Source organism: Cupressus sempervirens, chromosome 7, assembly GCF_028749045.1.
Source record: "Cupressus sempervirens isolate cs-2001-9-10 chromosome 7, ASM2874904v1, whole genome shotgun sequence".
Taxonomy (NCBI): Eukaryota; Viridiplantae; Streptophyta; class Pinopsida; order Cupressales; family Cupressaceae; genus Cupressus; species Cupressus sempervirens.
In genome coordinates, this window is record NC_143124.1 from 564,032,203 (window position 1) to 564,058,665 (window position 26,463).

Sequence of the window (26,463 nt, forward strand, 5' to 3'; positions counted from 1 at the left end):
ATGGCGAAGGAGATTTTGACAACACACGATTGTGATTTAGTTGGGGGTGGGGATGAGCTTACGGTGATGATCAACGAGGTCACCAGTATGGTCGGGGCTTTTAATGTTGCCGACTTCGTTCCTTGCCGAGACTGGCTTGACAAGGTAAGAGGCATCAAGGGTCGAATGACAAGGGCTTACGACTTCTTTGATCGAGTGGTGGGGAAGATTATAGAGCAACATGTGGAGCGAAATGAGAAAGTCATGGATGGTGTTGAAGAGCATGTTAAGGATTTGGTTGATGTGCTTTTAGATATTGAGAAGGAAGAGCCTCTCGGTGAGAGTGGCATCAAGGTCACTCGATAACACATCAAGGCAATTGTTTTTGTAAGTTCTCTCTACCTTGTTCTTGTTAAACTTTGTAAAACTTGTGGACCTTTAATATCACCTCAAATTTCATATTACGCTGAAAAGAAAGAACAAATTTGAAGATATATAAAGTAACCAATTCAAAATAAAAATGCGATGAAAAAAGAATTTCATCATTAAAAACTTATTATACTTTCAATAGATAATCTTCTTTGAAGAAATTAATGAAGGAAAAATGAAATTTAAACTAAAAAAATAAAGATTTGTTATTTGGATTAGACACTAAGCACCAACATATTTATCAAAAAAGGACATGGACGAAAAATAGAAATATTATTAATTTATTTGTTAATACTCTTTTTCGTGGTTTAAACCTTCTTTATGTTTCAGTTAAATTACATTCATTTCTTACTTATGCACTATTCATAAAAAAATAATGGAGATGTTACGTGTTCTTAGCTTGGACACTAAGCACCAGCATATTTGTCATTTAAAATACATGGCTGAAAAATTGAATTGTTGTTCATTTATTTCCTAATAAACCCTCTCATGGTTTAAACCTTCTTTACATTTCAACCAAATTGCATACATTTCTTACTCATGCACTACTCATTTCCTATAGGATGTCTTTTTGGGTGGAATTGAAACAACAACCATTAGACTAGAATGGGCAATGAGTGAACTCTTGAGGAATTTTAAGATAGCAAGCAAGTTGCAAGAAGAGATTCAATCCATTGTAGGAAAAGATCGGATGGTGAAGGAGCGTGATTTGGGAAATATGCAATATTTGCAATGTGTGGTCAAGGAGACATATTGATTATATCTTGCACGTCCTCTCATATTGCCCCATGAATCTAGAGAAGCTTGTACCATTTTTGGCTTCTATATATGATGCAGGGAGTTCAAAGAGTCGTAACATTTGGCTCAAATCTGGGTTTTCTTAGATTTTTTTGGGTATTTTTCAAAATCTATATTTGAGGTGGATTCCAACTAAGCTTACTCTTTGGGGCCATTTCAATTTTATTTTCGAGAGCTAGAAATTCCATCTTGGCCTCCAAATTTTAGTTTTAAAATTTCTTAGGTGTTTTTTAAATTTTTTTTTGCTTTGTAATAATATTGAAATTTCTTTCTAAATTTTAGAGATTAGTTGGCAATTCACCTTTATGGTTTAAAGGGTAGATATAGAAAACTTTGAATTTTCTTTCAAAGGTTTTTTAGAAGTTACCAAAAAAAACATATTTTTCTAGTTGTCAAAATCTGCCAAATTTGGAAATTTTTTGTTTTTTCCTTTTTGAGTCAGTTGTTATTTAATGGAGTTAGAGATCCATGGAGAAGGATTTTTTGCTAATGAACAATTTAGAGTTTGAATATATATTGGGTTTTTTCATGAGTTATTAATTTCTCTGTGAATTGAGATTAGTGTGCTACATCATTTGGTATCAGAGCCACAAGATGGTTGGGAGAGGACTTGAGGAAGAGGAGACATTGCCCAATTTCAAAGAATCATATTGGACTTGCAAATTCAGATTGAGGAACCTACTGAAAGAGTTGATAATCAAAGAACACGAAATGATAATGTATTGGAGGAAGAAATAGACAGAAGAAGCAATGATCGAATGGAGGCAAATGTAGAAGATGAAGCTGAGGAGTTAGCACAAATGAGCTATGAAAATAGAGTCCTGAGGGCTTTAGAAGGAAAGAATGATGGTATCAAAATAGAAGTCTTACACTATGCTGGTAGCCTTAAAGTAGAAGAATTGATAGATTGGTTAAATGAGATGAGTAAATTTTTTAATTGGAAGCCTATGATAGAGGAAAAGAAGATGAAGTTTGCATGCACAAAATTAAAAGGTCATGCCATGATCTAGTGGGATCATCTCCGAAAGGAGTATATAAAGTAAAACAAGGACAAGATCAAGACATGGAGTAAGATGGAAAAGAAATTGAGGAAAAAATTCTTGCCTATGGATTATTCTCAAACTCTCTTTCGTAGGTTCAAAAATCTAAAGCAGAACTTATCTTCTATGCAAGAATACACAAATGAGTTCTATAAGCTATCCATGTGTATAGAACATCAAGAAGATGATGAGTAGATGGTGGCTAGGTATATAAATGGTTTAAAATTCACCATCCAAGATGAGTTGAGCATGCACCTTGTTAATAGTATAGAAGAGGCCTATCAGTTGGCTCTAAAGGCTAAAGAGAAATAGAATAGACAATATAGCCAAAGGAATAGAGGAGGATGAAGAGGTACATCAAACCCTTTTGAAGGAAGTTCCAATTATGATCGAGGAGACTCATCCTTGGGATTTGATAAAGCAATAGATACCTAACAAGAACCTCAAAATCCAAAAAGAGGAAAGGGTTTTCAAAGAGGATGAGGCTATGGTAGTGGAAGGGGATGGGAATATCAAAGAAGGCCTTTTATTTGCTTTAGATGTGGAGAGGAAGGACACAAGGCTTTTGAATGCTCAAACTATAACATGCTAGAAAGAATGCAAGGAGGACAAACCAAAGTGAACTTGATGCAAAGAGAAGAAGAGGAGAAAGAAATCTCACCTGACATAGGAGAAAATCTCATGATGAGGAGATCAATGATCATCCCAGAGAAGGATGAAAATCTTGCAAATAACTCTGAGAATTCATGGCTACGAACTAACATCTTCAAAACTAGGTGCACTTTAGGTGGAAAGGTATGTCAAGTTATTATTGATGGGGGTAGTTGTGAGAATATGATGTCTAGAGAAATGGTAGAGAAACTAGGTTTACAATGTGAAAATCATGCTCACCCCTATTGTATTGCATGGTTTAAGAAAGGAAATGAAGTCACTATTGATAAAAGATGTTTAGTAAGGTTTACCATAGGAAAGCTCTATAAGGATGAGATATGGTGTGATGCTATCCCTATGGATGATTGTCATATATTATTGGGGAGACCATGGCAGTATGACAGGGAGGTCACACATGGTGGCAAGAAGAATACATACACATTCTGGAAGGATGGCTCAAAAGTGGTTCTATTACCACTTAAGGATGAAAGGAAGAGTGAGGCCATGTTGTTTGCAAAATAAGTTGCCAAGGAAATGAAGGTGAAAGGGTGTTGTTATGCCCTGGTAATGAAAAGGAAAGAAGACAGGAGAACTCAATACCATCTAATGCAATGAAGGTATTAGAGGAATTTTTTGATGTTGTGTCTGATGAATTACCAAATAGTCTAACACCAAAGAGGGATATCCAACACCAAATTGATTTTATCCCTAGAGCCACCTTACCTAATCAAGAAGCCTATCAAATGAATCCAAACCAACATGCAGAGCTAAATAAATAGGTCACATAACTCCTGAAAAAGGGTTTGGTTAGAGAAAGCATGAGTCCATGCATAGTACCAGCGTTGTTGACTCCAAAAAATGATGGTGCATGAAGGATGTACCCTAACAGTGGAGCAATTAATAAGATTATCATTAAGTACTAATTTCCTATTCCTTGTATCGAGGACATGATGGATGAATTGGTAGGTGTTGAGTACTTCAGCAAGATTGATCTTTGAAGTTGTTATCACCATATTTGTATCTGAGAAGGGGATGAATGGAAGACAAATTTCAAAGCAAAGGATGGCTATGCTATTCGAACTTTCTAATGCACCAAGCACATTCATGTGATTGATGAATGCTATACTACAACCTTATATTGGTAAGTTTGTGGTTATTTATTTTGATGACATCTTAATTTTTAGTAAGAATAGAGAAGAACATTTACAACACCAGAAAGTTATCTTGGTTGTACTAAGAGTAGAGAGACTCTATGAAAACTTAAAGAAGTGTAGATTCATGTAGAATAGCTTAACCTTTTTAGGATTTTTTTATTTTTGGAGATGGTATTCCGATGGACCTAGAGAAGATCAAAGCGATTCTCAAATGGCATACTCCTACAAACATACAAAGGTAAGGAGTTTCCATGGGTTAGCCATTTTCTATTGAATGTTCATCAAAAAATTTTGTAGCATTGTAGCACCTATAAAAAATTGCACAAAGGGAAGGGATTTTGCCTGGACAACAAATGTAGAAGAAAGTTTCAAGTTTTTGAAGGAGAAGGTAACTACAGCTCCTATACTTGCACTTCCAAATTTTGACAAATTTTTTGAAGTAGAGTGTGATGCCTCCCATATTGGAATAGGTGTTGTTCTTAGTCAAGCAAGTAAACATGTAGCCTTTTTTAGTGAAAAACTCAATGATACAAGGAAAAATTACTTCACCTATGATCTGGAATTCTATGCCATTATTCAAGCATTACACCATTAGAGACATTACTTAGTGCCACAAGAGTTTGTGCTATTTACTGATCACCTTGCTTTGAAATACATCAACACCCAAAATAAGTTGAATACATGGCATGCCAAGTGGGTCTCTTTCTTATAGGGATACACCTCTATTTTGAAGCATAAGTTTGGGAAACAAAATTAGGGTGTTGATGCCTTGAGTAGGTGTACTTCTCTATTAATCACAATGGCAATCGAAGTCATTAGATTTGATACTATTAAAACATTATATGCTACTGATGATGATTTTTGGGAAATTGTGAAATAGTTGAATGGTTCAAGCATTGGTAGGATGTCTCATGTCAAAGGTGATTATTTTCTATAGGATGGTTACCTCTTCAAGGGAAGACAACTATGCATACCATCTCACTCTATGTGAGAAAATATTATTCAGGAATTCCACATTGGAGGGATGGCTGGACACTTTGGAAAGGAAAAATCAATACACTTGGTGGCAGATAAGTTTTATTGGCTAAAGATCAAGAGAGACATTACTAAGTATGTGGTGAGGTGTAGAATCTATCAAATGGCTAAGGGAAATTCACATAATATAGGTTTATATATGCCATTGCCAGTTCCCATTGAACCATGGATTGACTTGAGCATGGATTTTGTATTGGGTCTTCCACACACTTAGCGAGGTAATGACTCTATTTTTGTCATTGTTACTCAATTTTCCAAAATGGCTCACTTTATTGCATGTAAAAGGACTAATGATGCCACTAGGATCATCAAATTGTTCTTCTCAGAAGTTATTTGCTTACATGGTCTACCCAAAACCATTACTTTTGATCGTGATACCTAGTTCTTCAGTCAGTTCTAAAGAACTTTATGGAAGAAATTGCAGACCAAGTTACAGTTTAGTAGTGCCTACCACCCTCAAATAGATGGACAAACATATGTAGTTAATTAGAGTTTGGGGAATCCATTACGATGCATTGTTGGTGAGAAGCCCAAACAGTGGGACTTGGCATTACCCCAAGCAGAATATGCTTATAATAGTTTTGTTAATAGGTCAATAGGGAAATCTCCTTTCCAAATTATTTATGGTAGAAATCCTTTAGGTGCTTGAGATCTCATGCCTGTACCATTGGGGAAAGGATTAGTGATGATGGAGTGGCCTTTGCTGAACACCTTCAACAACTCCAACAAGATGTTCAACACAAGTTATAACTCAACAATGACAGCTACAAGATTCTTGTAGATGCTACTAGAAGACACCAAACATTTATTGAAAGTGACTTGGTCATGGTTTACTTACACCATGAGCAATTTCATACTAGCACATATCACAAACTAAAATACAAAAACATTGCAAAATCCTTAAGAAAATTAATGATAATGCTTATGAAGTTAGCTTACCTGACAATCGAGACATCTCTCCTATGTTTAATGTTGTTGATTTGCATAAATTTCATGGAAATGTTCCAGAGGTAGCTGATGGATAGGAAGTTGAGTGGCAACATCACATTCCAAATAATAAACAAGATACCATTGCCCAAATTCTTGACAAATAATCTACTTCCACAAGGCACAGTCAATACAACCGCTATTTAGTATAGTGGAATGGCTTACCAGACACTAAAAACACATAGCTATCTAAGTGGGTAGTGCTGTAGTTAGATCCTTCCAATTTGCACCACTTCACCAACAATCACTTGTAGGAGAAGTGTTTCTTTCAAGAAGGGGAAAATGATGTAGGGAGTTCAGAGAGTCATAACTTTTGACTATGATCTGGGTCTTTTTAGATTTTTCTAGGTTTTTTTCAAATTCTATTGTTGAGGTGTATTCCAATTGGGGCCATTTTGATTTTATTTTCAAGAGCCAAAAATTCCATCTTGACCTCTAAATTTTAGTTTTAAAATATCTTAGGTGTTTTTATTTTATTTTTTCTACTTTGTAATAACTTCAAAATTTCTTTCTAAATTTCAGAGATTAGTTGGAAATTTGCCTTTATGGTTTAAATGGTAGATATAAGAATTTTGAATTTTCTTTCAAAGGCTTTTTTAGAAGTTACCAAAAATGGCATATTTTCTAGTTGTCAAAATTTTCCAAATTTGGAAATTTCCTATTTTCTCTTTTTTGAGTTAGTTGTTATTTAATGGAGTTAGAAATCCATGGAGAAGGAGTTTTTGGTAATGAAAAATTCAAAGTTTGAATCTATATTGGGTTTTGTCATGAGTTATTAATTTTTTCTGTGAATTGAGATCGATGTGCTACATCAATATACCTAACAAAACAAGGCTTTTAGTTGATGTATGGGCAATACGAAGGGATCCCCTTATGTGGGAAGATCCCTTGACATTCAAGCCTGAAAGGTTTATGTAAATAAATCTCAGTGGAAAAGATAAAGACTTCACTATGCTTCCATTTGGTGCTCGAAGGAGAGGTTGCCTTGGGGTTTACCTTGCAACTTAGAATGTTAACCTTGTCTTGGCTCAAGTTCTACATTGTTTTGATTTGAAATTTGAAGGAAATGTGGATCGAACATGCTTGGATATGACCAAAAGATTTAGAACTAGTATCCCTCGAAAAGTGAGTCTTTCTGTAATTCCTTCCTTGAAATTGGAGATGAACCTCTAAAATGAAATATCAACCCCATTACATCCCACCTCAAATCATTATGTTCTATTCCCATAAAAAAAATTGTCACATCATACAATGCATCTAAAACATTCACTAAAAGAAAAGAGTGTGCTACATTCTTCCTAAGTTTATATTTGACTATTTTAAAGAAATTATATAATTTAATTTCTTTTGTTATAATATTCATAAAATATAAGTGTTAGTTGTGTAATTTAAAGTTATAAATGTGTCTTTACATAATAAGACTATAAATAGTTTTAATTGTTGAATAAACTTAAGAGTATAAGAAGATTATAATGATTTTTTTATTGCAAGAACTAAACAGACTTTTTAGGTAGCAATTTTGTTTTGCATGAAAAATCATGTGTATTATGACCACTCTTTAGATGGTCCATGTTGGAACAACAATTAAAAATATTATTTCAAATATCTAGTGTGTTATCTAGTACAACTTGTCATGACTAACATAGGAATTAGAGGATAGTGGTAGTTAATCTAGTATTATGGTTGATATTAAAGTCATTGATAATACCTCAAGAAAAATGTTGAAGGTGTGGAACTGGCAGAAATTCATTAAATTTTTTATTTTATCATTTCTCTTCTAGTTTTGACGTGAGGAGTTCGGTTGTAATTAAATCAAGGATAGAATTAATATGTTTATATTTTTTTTAAAATGAATAAGAGTGGGTAGAATTGAATAGAGAAAGCATTTTTAGCATGTCATTCCTAGAGAACAAACTAATTTCAAATAACTCACCAAAAACATTAGTATCTTCCTATACAAAAGAAAGGACTTCTAAGAAAACACAATTGGTATTGGGATAGGCCACATATATGTATTATGTACATGAAAGGTCCCCAAATATTTTCTCAAAAATTCATTACGTTGACTTACAAATTTGAGATTGAAAACCATCTCAAGCATGTGATATAATATTTGCATAGGAACTAAATGGATAATCTTATGTACTCTAAATGGCTTATAGAATTATAGAAATGCTTAAAAGATTTACACATAGCTTCCCAACCTTTAACATGTTAAGGATTTATAACTTGTTGAATTTCTACACCATAATAACAAGTATGAATCTACTAGAATGTTATTGAGGAACACGTATAGAATACATGTTAGATTTAGACATAGATATAAAGAGCTTTATACCATTCTTGCATACTAATTATCTACTAGAAAAAACTCAAAAGCAAGCAATAATAGATTAAAAGAATTCATGAAAATATACTTTATATTCATTTGAAAAACAAGATTGCTTGTATATAAATTATAATTTCTAGTCCATTATAAAGATAGTTACTAAAAATTACATTAATAGACAATGATTACTGTTATGAAAATTTCACTACGTATGAATTTTTTGTTTTAACATTCATTACTAATTAGTAATTGCATTCATTTGCCAATGATCATAGAAATAGAAAAAGCGCATTGCATGAATGAATGAGAAAGTTCTTTATTTGTATTAAACAATGAAAAATTTCAATTTTGAGTTTATACTTTAAAGAATTAAAGAACATGTACTGAATGAAAAATGATCAAAATCTGTCACATAGGGTCGTGAGAGTAACCGAGTATTCATTATTCTTGTGCAAATAAGGAACATGTAGAAAATAGAATAAATGATACAAATGAACATGCAAAAGTATAAGAAAGGGAACCAGCCATTGCCTAGGGGTATATGGCTGGTCTAAGCCCGCATTCCCAAGGTTGCCTTGGTGAAGTTCAGTTCTCCCTGGTTCCCGAAGCATCCAACTGCTGCAAAAAAGTCAAAGAAAGGTATAGGTTAGATCCATTTGGATCTAAGCAATGTCTGGTTCTATAAAAATATACATATACACTTGTACCATTTACCCAGGATTCTAGTTTGAAAAAGAATAGTGAACTCGATTAATCATGGAGCAACAATATCAAAGTTTGAAAATCAAAAAAACATGTATACAAGTGTTTTTATTGTTAATATATTTGTGCCATGTGCAGAAAGCAAAAACAATAATATGAATAGTGGCAAGCTAAACTGTTGATGAAGTTGTTTATAGGTGTCACGAGCCCGTGCTTGAACCTTGTAAGTCAACTCAATAAATTTTTTTTATCAAGATGCAAAGGGGAAAAAGAACCCAAATGCTGAGTCTCGAGCAATCTAAGATGGAGAAAATAGGACTTGACATCAGACATCTTGCATCCATTAATCAATACATTTACAACCTATAATTGCATGCAGTCAATAAGAATTTCATGAAGCTTAGAACTTTGGAAGCTATTAATTCTTGCTGAAACAATGTTCTCGATAAAAGCATCACAAGCTCCAAAACAGCAATGAGAATTTAAGAAAATTAGAAATGTGTTTTAATGGCACCATTTTCAAACTCCAGGGAAAGATGGAGATGCTTATCATAGTGGAAGAGGTGAATAAAACAAAAAGGAACTTGGAAGTCAAAGTGGAATTTTTCCTAGTTCAAGAGAAAATCCCCTATATAGTACACTTTGGGTTGCTCAAGGTTTCCTACATAAAGAATTCACCATAAATATTGATAAGTGCATATTATTGTTCACAAATAATGATGATCCTTTTGGAAGTGGTGATCCTCTGGTCAAAGTAGACATAAGGAGGATAGTAATTTAACAGACATAGATGAGTACACAATGCTATTGAGAACAAAAGTAGACCCTTCTAAATAGAACAGGCTATTGCATGATTTGTTGCTCATTGATCCTAACAAGCTAGAAATTTGGGTTGCATCATTTGCTTATTGGGAAGGATGTGATGATAAATTTCAAGCTTTGACATATGCCAAGAAGAATGTTCATGTGGATGAAAGACTTGTGCTGGACTATGTTATCATAGAAAACTCATTATTGTCATTAAGTCAAGCTGAGACAACTGTAATATTATTTAGAACTAGTTGTGGCTTTATCTTCACTCCTGTCAAGGAAAGGAAATTTTGTGAATCGGCCTTGTGATTGGAAACTAGGTACCTTGAGGTTGCATTAGCCTTGGCTAATCTTTGAATGTTTGAAAAGACATATGAAGGGTGCAGATCCAGATAATATGGGCTAGAGCTTTAGGATAAGGAAGACCAAGCCAAGAAGAACTAAAAAACCTTTCAAATGCCAATATTCCAACCAATATGTTACAAATGCATAAAACCTATTTGTCGTTCATGAATTTTTAATTTTTTTTATAAAAAAATTGCCGGATGAATGTAAAATATAGCAGCGGAGTGTAAGAACTATAGATAAGCAAACCCGCTTTTGGGTTTCTCTCAACACAACAACAGTAAGTTCCAACATTCAAATCATAGCATACATAAATGACAGATTTAAGCATGAGAAAGAGCAAGTTTAATATGAATCTAGTAAAACCCATATCTCCAATGCAAATAAGAAAACACGTATACAACATGTATCTTGTTTCAAAATATAAAAAGAATAGACTAGATGTATCATACAGCAGCATACATGATTGAGGAACCAACAAAAGAAAAAAAATTTAAGTGTTGATACAACTACAAGAAAACCTAGTTCAGGTTTTGGATATGTTCATAATAGTGGCTTTAATATCTTCCAGGCGACCAATGAGAATTTACTCATACGAAATCCCATCTGGGTAAATATATTTGCATATGAAAAATTCATATATTTCATGGTAGCCAGAAAATCTACAGTGATAAAAAAAAACTCGTATGTAGCAATGAAAAAATGCAAACCATGTATACTTTTCAAGATGGAAAGCCAAGATACAGTAAAAGATTCTCAGTAAACAAAGAGCTTCAGAGAAACAAAGCAAATATATACTTGTTATTTCATGGCAGCTCGAGCTGAATAAATGGACACAAATTTTTACCTGAAAAACTGTAAGAAGGGGAAAAAGTAAATGAAGTGATGTCTTCAGTCAACATACAACCTCTATTTTGGGCTCTCATGGCGGCAAGGGTTTCAAAACCCTTCATCATTGCAAACATGGAGCAAAATGAAAAGTGAAATATGCTTGATCATGCTAGGGTTCAAATGTTAAAAGACCCTCTTTTTCTATATTGTAATATCTTTTCAAGTTCGAGCCCTTATGCCTATCAGAATTTTCCTTTATTTTGTTTCCTTTAATTTTTTGAATAAAGCTCAATGTTATAATATGTAATAATGTGTTAATATTATCTTGTAAAAGATATATTAATATGTTATTAGAATTCTTATGAGCTTTATTTTTATTTTGTATGTGCATAAGCATTAAATTAATTAATTTTTATGATCAATTAATTACCTGTGAGGCATGCAAATCAATTGGGGGACAAATGAAAGGAATATAGGACCTGCTTAAGCATATTTAAGGATTGGATTGAGCATTTCAAGGGGTTGTTTAGGGTCATTTATTGATAGTTTGAGCTTTTTGAGGATAGTTTTGATGAGTCACATGGGTGGTCAATACCTTAGCTTGACTTTTTTGGTCAATTGATGCATGTCGGAAGAGAGGAGAGGCTATTTTCAGGCCTATGATTGTGCATCTGACCCAGGAAGTGGGGAGGATCTTTTGTACTTAGTTTTCTTTTATCTAGTTTTTAGAGTCAATTCGGAGTTATGCAAAAATAGTATTGAGTGATATTTTATCCTGAGTATTGCTATGTGTTTTTCTATAATTATTTTGAAGAAAAGTTGAATATATGACAAGCATTTTACAGGTTCATTTTTTGGGAAATATTTTCAAGCCTCAATCTTTTTCTATGATACTGTGTAATTTTTTGATTTGATAGATTATCTGTGAATCTAAGGGTTCCTTGTTAATTTCTTTCAATTTTTACCATGTCACTGGTGTGTGTTTTTGTCTGTAGGTCACCTTTTGTGTTTATTTTATTTTCATTTTATTAGTTAAAAAATCTCTATTTTTTCTTAATGAGTGAGAATCAAAACCTTAATGTGAAGCACTGTTGCGGGCCAATATAAAGTCTGAGTGCTTATTAGTTCTTTGTTGTATATTGATGGTGAAATGGTTGTTATTTGCTGAAACTTTTTCTTTAAACATCCTTGGTGAATCACCTTTTAGGAAGTATTTAGTTCTATTTTTTGCAATCTTCCTTACCCCTTTTCTCAGCAAGAAAGTAGTGTTAGAAGAATCAATCAAGTGATTTCCCATAAAGGAGCCAGCCTAGAATTTGGAGGTTCATCCATTGATAGGTTGCCCACAGCCTTTGGCTATCCCAATGTTGGCCTAAATTATCAAATTTCTCTTGTAATTTGATAGGGTGTAAATTTAGATGACAACAGTTTTTGGCATGCTCGGTGGGACAAAAGGAGTTTTTGTACTTCTTTTGTGTTTTTTTGATGTTGTTGTTGGTGTGTTCAACAATATTTTCTTTTGTAAAAGCTAGAAATAAGCACACTTGGCGACTCCATTATTTTGGTATGAGCATTTTCAGTGCAATAATTTATGAGTAAAGTCCAAACAAGAAGCAATGTTGCATCTCTTCAATACAGTGAGCTATCACCACCCAGGAAAGGCAAGAGAACAGTTGACAGAGTGCAAGAAAGCTTAGTCAAGACAAGAAGAGCAAAATCTATTCCTCCTCCTGGAAGTCTAGTATTAGTACAACCATTTCCATTAGTATTTGTCAGAAGAAGGACTAAGAGAGCAAAAATGGCAAGAGCTTTTGTTGCATTTGACCAGGGGAGTCCTTTAAATCTAGCATAGCATGATCCCATACCAGTGGCTGCTTTGAAAAGTTTACCATACTTTTCAGGAGAAGAACAAACCACTCCTATAGAACATATTCAAGATGTAGCTAATTTATGTGCGTTACATCATGTGACTGAAGACAATATTGTCGTTAGGCTCTTGGTAGCCTCATTTAAAGGAAAAGCTCTAGAGTGGTACATAAGGTTAGCTGCAGCATCCATTACAGATTGGGACCAGCTGGGAACAACTTGGTGTGACTTTTTCAAGGATACCTCAGATCATTTGTCTCTAATGGAGCAGTTATCAACTATCAAACGGGCTCCTCATGAGGAAGTATCTGATTTCAACTTTAGATTCCAAAAGACTTGGGAAAGAATTCTTGCATCAATAAGGCAATCTGCTGAGCATGCATTCTTATACTTCTTAAGGGCATTTGATAGCAACATTTCTATAATGATTCAATCATTAGGGGGAAATACTCTCCCAAATGCATATCAAATAGCTATAAGAACAGAAAACAATTTGATACAAGTTGGTCAAATAGCCCCAAGGCTTGCAATGCCTATTTTTCCAGTTGCACCAAGGCTACCACTAGCAGAGCCATTGCAAGTAGCTCCTTTAGTAGCCATTCTAGCTGTACCAGCACTGCCAGCACCAGGAACGTCCCAGAATGCACTACAAATAGATGTTTCAACTCAATCAAATGAACTTCAAGAAATCAAAGGCTTGCTATAGAACTTTGGCAATGAGATAGTTAATACTAAAAAGCAACAAAGTCAGAACTATAGGCCTTATCAATAGCTTATACAACCTAGTTTTTAGTAAAACCAAGGGAATAGGCCCGTCTTCTAGCAAAATCAAGGTCAAAGAGCATACAATAATAGACCTTTTCAACCCTATAATCCAAATTCTACCAGTACTTCAAAAGAAATAGTTCTTGTTCAAAATAACCTGGTACAAGATTTTGAATGGTGCTATCCTTGTAACCAAGCACACAATCAGAATACTTGTGTGAACGGAATGATCAATCAGGCACTGATGATTCAGAGTATGCTAGGCAACTAGCAAGTTGAAGCTAATGAAATTTCAACATCCAATCAAGTAGAGAAAGAACCTAAAACAAAATTGTTAAATTGGAAAAAAGAAGACTTTTGTGGCGTTAACTAGGACGGTTCCACAATAGCAAATAACACGAGAAGCAAAAAGAGAGCTTTGGATGCCAACATACGAAAAAAAGTAGTTGCAGTACCAGATAAACCAGCAGTGGCCATGGTTACAAATCAAGCCCAGCAAATTCCTTCCAACCAAAGGATTTCACCAAGGGGTCAACCTTTACCAATTGCTAATCAATCAGCAAATGTACCCAAACCAAGTGTGCCACCTGCTACTCCAGCAACTGATAATCCAACGATTCCTTCTAAAGGTGCCAAAGTAAGTATTCCTACCTTTAATATTTTAGATTCAATGAAGAAGGTTAATGTTTCTATGTCATTATGGGATTCTTTAAGTATCTCGGGGCAAAAGGATTTGTTGCAATCAGCTTTGCATGATTTGACTTTATCTAGTGAGCCTAGTTCTGATAGTGCTAAAGTCATATTGACGAATGCTGAAGAAAGTCCAACAGTCCAAACTTTGGTACAGCCTGAACCACCTCCTTTTTATGTGTCCTTAATCATTGGAAATATCCTAGTCCATAATTATATGATCGATTCAGGAGCTAGCAGCTCTATTATGCCTAAACAAATTGTGGACAAGCTGGGAATTAAGTATGAGCCTCTAGAAAAGGGAGTTGTTCAGCTAGATGGAACATCTGTAGGTACAATTGGTCTTGTTAAGGGTTTGGATTTGATTATTCATGCCTGTCCAAACTTTTATATTCCTCAAGATATCTACATCATTGAGTTACCCCCTTATTTTTCCTTGTGTCTTTCGCATGATTTCACTATTAAGATAGGAGGTTATTTATCTTTAGATTGGTCACACATGTTGTTTAAAACTAGGTATGGCACCAAAGTCACTATCCAATCTGAACCTATTGCAAAAGATCACATTGAGCCCTATAATCCTAGCCTTGTCAATGCCAACTTGATAATAAATGAATTAGAGGATAATGGGGCAAAAAGTCAAACTCTGATTGAAGGTATTCTAGATATACTTCTTGATGAATGGGTTGTTCAGGACCAAATACAAAATACTTCAGCCCTTGTTGAATAGTTAGACCTTGGAGTTTACATGATGATGGAACCCAATTCCGTAATCCCAAATCTGGTCAAAGAAGCTGACCAGCAAGATGAGGAGTTAGTTGAGAAAGTTTGGGACATGTATTTTGATGGTGCTAGAAGCAAAGTCGGAGCTAGTGGTGGTTGTATGCTGATATCTCCTAGTGGAAAGAGATATTCTTCTTCTTCTCATTTTTGTTTTAGTTGTTCTAATAACACGGCTGAGTATGAGGCATTGATACATGGACTAGAATGGGCTAGAAGGATGGGTATTTGTTGTTTAAGGATCTATGGAGATAGTGAGCTAGTGGTTAATCAAGTGAGGAGTTTGAATACAGCTAAGAACAATCTGTTGAAAGCTTACAAAAATAGACTATGGGATTTGTTAGAAGATTTTGATGTCATAAATCTGATTTCAATTCCAAGAAATCAAAACAGACATGCTGATAGGTTGGCTGCCATAGGGGTAGAATTTAACGTTCCCAAGGAGGTTAGCAACAAAGGCTGGAACAAACATATTAAGGTGGTTGTCAGACCAGCTGTACCTGATAATAGTGTACATTGACAGGATTTTGATAGTGACCAGCAAATCATAAATTTTATCAAAGAAGAGGCAGAATTCTCTTTGATGAATCAAGATAAAATTCAGCATCTCTTTGATGATCAGATTATATAGCTGAAAAATAACAAAGTTCCAGAGGGATTGGTTACCCTTGAATCGGTATTTAATACTGATGATGAAGTTAAGAAAGACAAAATCCAGCATTCAAGTATGACAAGATCATTACGAAGAGGTGGAGGTTTCAGTAGGGAAGAAACTTAAGCTAGGAAAAGTGTGTATAGCAAAGGAGAAAGTATCTTTTATGCAGCTTTTTAATGAGTTTAGCGATTTTTTTCCTGGGAGTATGGAGACTTGAAAGGCTTTGATCCAAAATTAGCACATCATACCATTGAATTGGAAGCTAGTGCTAAACTAGTTAGGCAAAAACAGAGGCCTATGAATCCCAAATTAGAGCCTTTAATGCAGAACGAGCTTAACAAATTGATTGAGAGCAACATAATTTTTCCAATCAAACATACTTCCTGGGTTTCAAATCTAGTCCCAGTGAGAAAAAAGAATGGTGAGCTTAGGCTTTGTGTAGATTTCGAAGACCCTAATAGGTCCTCATTAAAAGATCGCCACCCTCTCCCCTCAATGGAACAAATTCTGTAATTTGTTTCAGGAGTTGAATGCTTTTCATTGCTGGATGGTTATAGTGGATATAATCAAGTTTTGGTTAAAGATGAGGATCAGTATAAAATAGTGTTTACAACCAAGTGGGGAACTATGGCCTATAAGAAGATGCCCTTTGGGTTGTCTAATGCTGGGGCAACATTCCAGAAAGCTATGGATATGGCTTTCGAAAAACTAATGTACAAGATAGTGCTGGTATATCTTGATGATATAACAGTATTTTTAAAAGAAGCAAAGGATCATCTTGGCCATTTGAAGCAAATTTTTGAACGCTGCACAGAATTAGAAATATCCTTGAATCCTAAAAAAAGTGTGTTTGTTGTTCACCAAGGAAAGTTGCTAGGTTATATTGTGTTAAAAGAAGGAACCACCATTGATCTTGAGTGGGTTTCTACTATTTTGGAGCTACCTTTTCCTCATCATAAAAAGGGACTCCAAAGTTTCTTAGGAAGGATCAATTTTGTTCGAAGGTTCATTCATAACATTTTAGATTTGCTCAAACCATTGACAACCATGCTCAAAAAACATGCAGTTTTTAGTTGGAAAAAGGAGGGAAAGCTAAGTTTTGAAGAGATCAAGAAAGCTCTAAGTGAAGCTCCAACTTTAGCAAATCTGAATTTTGATAAGGATTTTATCCTTTATGCTTATGGGAGCTATGATTGTATTTCTACAATTTTGGTCCAAGAAAATGAAGATGGCTTTGAACAGCCAATAGCCTTTTTTAGTCAAGGGCTTCATGACTATGAGCAAAATTATTCCTTTGTGGAGAAGCATGTGCTGGCTGTTATCAGAAGTTTAAAAAAATTTAAACCTCTAACGTCTAACAGCAGGATTAATCTTATGGTTTCTCATACTAGCGTGAAGGATTTCCTCTTAAACAAGGATTTAAATGAAAAGAGGGTAGGATGGATCACTAAAGTCATGGAATATGATGTGCATATCAAGATTACCATGCTAGTCAGAGGTAAAGGTTTATGTGAACAGCTAGCTGAAGGCCCATTTTTAACTAAGACAGACAATGTTTTAATGTTGCAAACTAGACATTAAGAGGAGACTGAGGTTTTAGAAGGTGATTGGATGACTGAAATGATAAGTTTTTTGTAGCATGGCACATATCCAGCTGATATGAATAAAGCTAAAAGAAGGTATTTCAGGTTGTAGTCAATTCCATTTGTGTTGCTTGGAGGTGTGCTATTTAGAAAGGATCATAGTGGTGTGTTACTGTGGTGTGTAGCTCCTCATTAGGTTGAGAAGATTTTGCATGAGTTTCATGATGAAGTAGCAGGAGGACATTTTGCACCTAGGACTATAGCTTGGAAAATCCTAAGGGCTGGCTACTATTGGCCAAGTTTGTTTAAGGATGCACATGTTTCGATCAAAAAATGTACCAAATGTGCTATTTTTGCTGGAAAAGACAAGTTGCCAGCTTTACCCCTTCAGCCAATTCAAGTGGATCAGCCCTTCATCAGGTGGGGGTTGGATTTTATAAGACCTATTAGCCCTCTATCTAGTTCAAGACATAAATGGATCCTTACTGCTACTAATTATTTTACAAGGTGGATAGAGTTAGTGGCATTAAAGGAAGCTAATGAAACATCGATTCTAAATTTTTATGAAGATTTGATAGCCAGGTTTGGTGTCCTGGAATCAATTATATTTGACAATGCATTGGCATTCTTGGGATTAAGAATCACTAATTGGGCTATCAAGAATGGTATTCATTTGAATACATCCTCAAACTATTACCCTCAAGGTAATGGTTTGGCTGAATCCACAAATAAGAATCTAATAAGGGTTATTAAGAGAACATTGGAAGATAACTAGCAGAATTGGCATACTAAGCTAAAATCTGCATTGTGGACAGATCGTTTAACACCAAAAAGATCAATTGGAAATTCCCCTTTTATGCTAGTTTATGAGAAGGAAGTCAAATTACCCTTATCTTTGGAAATTATAGCTTTGGAGATTGTGCGTTAGTTGGAAATTTTAGAGGGTCAAGACCCAATGGCAGTCAGATATGCTGAGCTCATGGAGTTAGAAGAAATGTGGGACAAAGCAATGAAGGATATGGAGTATCATCAACTCCAAATGAAAAGAAGTTTTGATAAGAAGTCAACTGTCAAAGTGTTCAAAGAAGGTGATGTTGTCTTGAGGTGGGATGTTCTAAAAAGCAGACCAGGGCAGCATACTAAGTTTGCCAAAATTTGGAGTGGTCCCTTCATCATTGCAGAGTGCAAGGAGCACAATGCTTTTCAGTTATCAAAGATGAATGGAGAAAGGCTATTGATCCCTGTGAACAGGATCCACCTCAAATCATGTCTTGAGGTATGAGTTCCAGTCCTACTTTGTACATATTAGGTTTAGATTCCCTTGTTTTCAATAAATGCATTTTCTTTTAGTTTAGTTTTGCTTTCTGTTCTATTTTTGGTTTGGTAGTCTAGGTTAGTTAAGTTGCTGGTTTACATTGTTCTGCAATCATATCTGCCATTTCATTCTTGCATGTGTAAATGTGTGTGCCCAAATGCATATACATATATATCCAACATACGCACATACATATCGCTAACACTAAATATGTCTAGCCGTCAGCCATGCATATCTGCATACCCATGCACATGTTGCATACGTACATTCATTTAAGTCCATACATCCACACATACGTCAACCAAGTGGTCGACTATGACGGTTCAACTCCTAAAGTTGATAATTGAGTTCTGACCCTGCATACCCATCAATTTAATAAGAATTTCCAGTCTTATTAAATTCGCGAGCATACATTCAAAATTGAACTAGCAACTTTAGAAGTCACTTTGTGTTAGGTTTAGGTGCTAGGGATGCATAATTTAGACTCCATGTCTAATGAGTACAGAAAACTCGTCAAATGTCTTCACAACATACACACAAGCATGATTGCCCAATCAAGATACCTATGTGAGAGTCAACCATCATTACTTCCAGCTTAGTATCATTACCATAACTCATAATGATGAGGACAAGTCTTCATCATTACAAGACACCCAAATCACACTGAGTTGAAAACAATAATCATTGATTCCGGCATTACTAGACTCCATAGCCCAATGGACTTGTAAGACAACTGGTCTCGTGTATAGCAAGCATACATCCTATGGAAGTCGCCAAAAACGTTATCAAAATTTCACTACTTATGAAATTTTTGTTTTAACATTCATTACTTATTAGTAATTGCATTCATTTGCCAATGATCACAGAAACAGAAAAAGTGCATTACATGAATGAATGAGAAAGTTCTTTATTTGTATTAAACCATGACAAATTTCAATTTTGAGTTTATACATTAAATAATTAAAGAACATGTACTGAATGAAAAATGATCAAAATATCTCACATAGGGTCATGAGAGTAACCGCGTATTCATTATTCTTGTGCAAATAAGGAACATGTAGAAAACATAATAAATGATACAAATGAACATGCAAAAGTATAAGAAAGGGAACCAGCCATTGCCTAGGGGTATATGGCTGGTCTGAGCCCACATTCCGGAGGTTTCCTCGGTGAAGTTAAGTTCTCCCTGGTTCCCTAAGCATCCAAATCTTGCAAAAAAGTCAAAGAAAGGTACAAGTTAGATCCATTTGGATCTAAGCAATGTTTGGTTCTGTAAAAATATACATATACACTTGTACCATTTACCCAGGATTCTAGTTTGAACAAGAACAGTGAACTCAATTAATCATGGAGCAACAATATCAAAGTTTGAAAATAAAAAAAACATGTATACAAGTGCTTTTATTGTTAATATGTTTGTGCCATGTGCAGAAAGCAGAAACAATAATATGAACAGTCGCAAGCTAAACTGCTAATGAAGTTATTTATAGGTGTCACAAGCCTGTGATCAAACCCTGTAAGTCAACTCAATCAACAAATTTTATCCAGATGCAAAAGGGAAAAAGAACCTAAATGTTGAGTCTCAGGCAATCTAAGATGGAGAAAATAGGACTTGACATTAGGCATCTTACATCCATTAATCAATATATTTACAACCTATAATTGCATGTAGTCAATAAGAATTTCATGAAGCTTAGAACTTTGGAAGCTATTAATTCTTGCTGAAATAGTGTTCTCGATAAAAGCATCACAAGCTCCAAAACAACAATGAGAATTTAAGAAAATCATAAATGTGTTTTAATGGCACCATTTTCAAACTCCAGGGAAAGATGAAGATGCTTATCATAGTGGAAGAGGTGAATTAAAAAAAAAAGGAACTTGGAAGTCAAAGTGGATTTTTTCCTGGTTCAAGAGAAAATCCCTCGTATAGTACACTTTGGGTTGCTCAAGGTTTCCTAAGTAAAGAATTCACCATAAATATTGATAAGTGCATATTATTGTTCACAAATAATGATGATCCTTTTGGGAGTGCTAATCCTCTGGTCAATGCAGACATAAGGAGGACAATAATTTAATAGACATAGATGAGTACACAGTGCTATTGAGAACAAAAGTAGACCCTTTAGGTTTAGATTCCCTTGTTTTCAATAAATGCGTTTGCTTTTAGTTTAGTTTTTCTTTCTGTTCTATTTTTGGTTTGGTAGTCTAGGTTAGTTAAGTTGCTAGTTTACATTGTTCTGCAATCATATTCACCATTTCATTCACGCATGTGTAAATGTGTGTGCCCAAATGCATATAAATATATATATATATATATATATATATATATATATCCAACATACGCACACATACGCACATACATATCGCTAACACTAAATATGACTGGCCATCAGCCATACATATCTACATACCCATGCATACATTGCATACATACATTCATATAAGTCCATACATCCACACATACGTCAACCAAGTGGTCGACTATGACGGTTCAACTCCTAAAGTTGATAATTGAGTTCTGACCCTGCATACCCATCAATTTAATATGAATTTCTAGTCTTATTAAATTCGCAAGCATACATTCAAAATTGAACTAGCAACTTTAGAAGTCACTTTGTGTCAATTTTAGGTGCCAGGGATGCATAATTCAGACTCCATGTCTAATGAGTACAGCAAACTCGTCAAATGCCTTCACAACATACACACAAGCATGATTGCCCAATCAAGATACCTATGCGAGAGTCAACCATCATTACTTCCAGCTTAGTATCATTACCATAACTCATAATGATGAGGACAAGTCTTCATCACTGCAAGACACCCAAATCACACTAAGCTAAAAACAATAATCATTGATTCCAGCATTACCAGACTCCATAGCCCAATGGACTTGTAAGACAACTGGTCTTGTGTATAGCAGGCATACATCCTATGGAAGTCACCAAAAATGTTATCAAAATTTCACTACTTGTAATTAGTAATTGCATTCATTTGCCAATGATCACAGAAATAGAAAAAGTGCATTACATGAATGAATGAGAAAGTTCTTTATTTGTATTAAACCATGACAAATTTTAATTTTGAGTTTATACATTAAATAATTAAAGAACATGTACTGAATGAAAAATGATCAAAATCTCTCACATAGGGTCGTGAGAGTAACTGAGTATTCATTATTCTTGTGCAAATAAGGAACATGTAGAAAATAGAATAAAGGATACAAATGAACATGCAAAAGTATAAGAAAGGGAACCAGCCATTGCCTGGGGGTATATGGCTGGTCTGAGCCCGCATTCCGGAGTTTTCCTTGGTGGCGTTCAGTTCTCCCTGGTTCCCTAAGCATCCAAGTCTTGCAAAAAAGTCAAAGAAAGGTACAAGTTAGATCCATTTCGATCTAAGCAATGTTTGGTTCTGTAAAAATATACATATACACTTGTACCATTTACCCAAGATTCTAGTTTGAACAAGAACAGTGAACTCAATTAATCATGGAGCAACAATATGAGAGTTTGAAAAAAAACATGTATACAAGTGCTTTTATTGTTAATATGTTTGTGCCATGTGTAGAAAGCAGAAATAATAATATGAATAGTGGCAAGCTAAACTGCTAATGAAATTGTTTATAGGTGTCACGAGCCTGTGTTCAAACCCTGTAAGTCAACTCAATCAACAAATTTTATCTAGATGCAAAAGGGAAAAAGAACCTAAATGTTGAGTCTCAAGCAATCTAAGATGGAGAAAAGAGGATTTGAAATCAAGCATCTTACATCCATTAATCAATACATTTACAACCTATAATTGCATGTAGTCAATAAGAATTTCATGAAGCTTAGAACTTTGGAAGCTATTAATTCTTGTTGAAACAATGTTCTCGATAAAAGCATCACAAGCTCCAAAACAGCAATGAGAATTTAAGAAAATCATAAATGTGTTTTAATGGCACCATTTTCAAACTCCAGGGAAAGATGAAGATGCTTATCATAGTGGAAGAGGTGAATTAAAAAAAAAAGGAACTTGGAAGTCAAAGTGGAATTTTTCCTGGTTCAAGAGAAAATCCCCTGTATAATACACTTTGGGTTGCTCAAGGTTTCCTACGTAAAGAATTCACCATAAATATTGATAAGTGCATATTATTGTTCACAAATAATGATGATCCTTTTGGGAGTGATGATCCTCTGGTCAATGCAGACATAAGGAGGACAGTAATTTAACAGACATAGATGAGTACACAGTGTTGTTGAGAACAAAAGTAGATCCTTTTGAATTGAACAGGCTATTGAATGATTTGTTTCTCATTGATCATAACAGGCCAGAAATTTGGGTTGCATCATCTACTTATTAGGAAGGATGTGATGATAAATTTCAAGCTTTGACATATGCCAAGAAGAATGTTCATGTGGATGAAAGACTTGTGCTAGACTATGTTATCATAGAAAACTCATTATTGTCATTAAGTCAAGCTGAGATGGCTGTAATGGTATTTAGAACTAGCTGTGGCCTGATCTTCACTCCTGTCAAGGCAAGGGAATTTTGTGAATCAGCCTTGTGATTGGAAACTGGGTACCTTGAGGTTGCATTAGCCTTGGCTGATCTTTGAATGTTTGAAAAGATAGATGAAGGGTGTAGATCTAGATAATACAGGTTAGAGCTTCAGGATAAGGAAGATCAAGCCAAGAAGAACTAAAAGACCTTTCAAATGCCAATATTGCAACCAATATGTTACAAATGCATAAAACCTATTTGTGGTTCATGAATTTATTTTTTTTCTGTTTTTTTAAAATGCTGGATGAATGTAAAATATAGCAGCGGAGTGTAAGAACTATAACTAAGTAAACCCACTTTTGGGTTTCTCTCAACACAACAACAGTAAGTTCTAGCATTGAAATCATAGCATACATACATAGCGGATTTAAGCATGAGAAAGAGCAAGTTTAATATGAATCCAATAGAACCCATATCTCCAATGAAGATAAGAAAACCCGTATACAACATGTATCTTGTTTCAAAATACAAAAAGAATAGACTGGATGTATCATACAATAGCATATGGGCTTGAGGAACCAACAAAAGAAAAAAAAATTAAGTGCTGATACAACTAAAAGAAAACCCAATTCAGGTTTTGGATATGTTCGTAATAGTGGCTTTAATATCTTCCAGGCGGCCAATGAGAATTTACTCATACGAAATCCCATCTGGGTAAATATATTTGCATATGAAAAATTCATATATTTCATGGTAGCTAGCAAATCTACAGTGATAAATAAAACCCGTATGTAGCAATGAAAAAGTGCAAACCATGTATACTTTTCAAGATGGAAAGCCAAGATATAGTAAAAGATTCTTAGTAAACAAAGAGCTTGAGAGAAACAAAGAAAATACATAATTGCTATTTCATGGCAGCTTGAGCTGAATAAATGGATGCAGTTTTTCAACTGAAAAACTATGAAAAGGGGAAAAAGTAAATGAAGTGATGTCTTCAGTCAACATACAACCTGTATTTTAGGCTCTCATGGCGGCAAGGGTTTCAAAACCCTTCATCATCGCAGCCATGGAGCAAAATGAAAAGTGAAATATGCTTGATCATGCTAGGGTTCGAATGTTAAAAGACCCTCTTTTTCTATATTGCAATATCTTTTCAAGTCTGAGCCCTTATGCCAATCAACATTTTCCTTTATTTTGTTTCATTTAGTTTTTTGAATAAAGCTCAATGTTATAATATGTAATAATGTGTTAATATTATCTTGTAAAAGATATATTAATATGATATTAGATTTCTTATGAGCTTTATTTTTATTTTGTATGTGATAGGCATTAAATTAATTAATTTTTGCGATCGATTAATTACCTGTGAGGCATGCAAAATCAGTTGGGGGACAAATGAAGGGAATATAGGACCTACTTGAGCATATTTAAGGATCAGATTGAGCATTTCAAGGGGTTGTTTAGGGTCATTTATTAACAGTTTGAGCTTTTTGAGGACAGTTTTGATTGTCACATGGGTGGTCAATACCTTAGCTTGACTTTTTTGGTCAATTGATGCATGTTGGAAGAGAGGAGAGGCTATTTTCAAGGCTATGATTATGCATCCGACCCAGGGAGTGGGGAGGATCTTTTGTACTTAGTTTTCCTTTCTCTAGTTTTGGGAGTCAGTTCAGAGTTATGCAAAAATAGTATTGAGTGATATTTTATCCTGAGTATTGCTATGTGTTTTTCTGTAATTATTTTGAAGAAAAGTTGAATATATGACAAGCATTTTACAGGTTCATTTTTTGGGAAAAATTTTCAAGCCTCAATCTTTCTCTGTGATACTCTATAATTTTCTGATTTGATAAATTAGTCTATGCATCTAAGGGTTCCTTGTTAATTTGTCTTAATTTTTACCTTATCACTGGAGTGTGTTTTTGTCTGCAGGTCACCTTTTGTGTTTATTTTATTTTCATCTTATTAAGTAAAAAATTTCTCTTTTTTCTTAATGGGTGAGAATCAAAACCTTAATGGGAAACACTATTGCAGGCCAATATAAAGCCTGAGTGCTTACTAGTGCTTTCCTGTATATTGATGGTGAAATGGTTGTTATTTGTTGAAACTTTTTCTTTAAACATCTTTGGTGCATCACCTTTTAGGAAATAGTTTAGTTCTATTTTTTGCAATCTTCCTTACTCCTTTTCTCAGCAAGAAAGTAGTGTTAGAAGAATCAATCAGGTGATTTCCCATAAAGGAGCCGGCCTAGAATTTGGAGGTTCAGCCATTGATAGGTTACCCATAGCCTTTGGCTGTCCCAATGTTGGCCTAAATTATCAAATAATTTGATAGGGTGCAAATTTAGGTGACAACAGTTTTATAATATTTATAGTCCATTTGAAACAAAAAATAGTTAAAAATTAATCAAGAAATATATATTAACATATTTTAAATATTAAACATATTTGACAAGTACATGAAAAATGTTGTAATATTTTTCTTAAATCATTTTTTATTGTTCTTGTAATATATATGATTAATTAATAAATTTAAATCTTAATTATTTTCTAATATTAACCATATGATTTTTACTATGAATAAAATTATCAATACAATCAGTCAAATAGACTATATTTTTGTTGATTTTTGATAAAATGTTTTGACTATGAATTTTGCCTCATGTTGGAACCTCCTCTTCTATTTGGTGAATTGCCCAAAACATATATAAGAAAAAATTGTCTATGGGAAATGTAAAAAAGTTGAGTCCATATTTAAAAGTTCTTTGAACTATAGATTTTGAAATATGTTCGATGTGTCTAAAAGTCACTTAATTTTATTTTATCTTTTTTTGAATTACAATTCTAATGGATCTAGCTTGTGAAAAGTAATATTAGGCCCTCACACAAAATTTCACAAACTTAATAAATGATCTTAAAAAGGACAAATTGAAATTAATTGAATGTGAATGTAAAAGTTGTAAAATGGTGATGCATAGAACACTATATGGATTATATTTATCATAATAACAACTAATTTGTAAGAAATTCTTTATATTATTGGAAGAATTATTTGTATCTTGATGTAAACAACTTAGATACATTTATTTCTATTTAAAGTTTTATGATTAGATTTACATTACATGCAACTAAAATCATGTCATCAAAATTTTAATTAATTTTCTACACTAATTTTGTATAAGTAAAAGAAGATTATCATAGAACATTTGTGAAAGTATATCCTCTTAAAGGTAACATACTA

General features: G+C 34.1%; 1 protein-coding gene and 1 pseudogene across 1 annotated transcript; both read left to right on the top strand.

Annotated features, from left to right (window-relative positions):
• On the top strand, positions 1-7,246 carry LOC149548006 (cytochrome P450 750A1 pseudogene; annotated as a pseudogene).
• Positions 7,247-15,159: 7,913 nt separating this feature from the next.
• LOC149548007 (uncharacterized) lies at positions 15,160-15,711 on the top strand. Its single transcript, XM_089794217.1, has one exon. The coding sequence runs from the start codon at positions 15,160-15,162 to the stop codon at positions 15,709-15,711; it is 552 nt and encodes a 183-aa protein (XP_089650343.1).
• Positions 15,712-26,463: the final 10,752 nt, after the last annotated feature.

Coding starts and splice junctions, on each gene's coding strand:
- LOC149548007 (XM_089794217.1), top strand. CDS start 15,160: ATGATGATGGAACCCAATTCCGTAATCCCAAATCTGGTCAAAGAAGCT.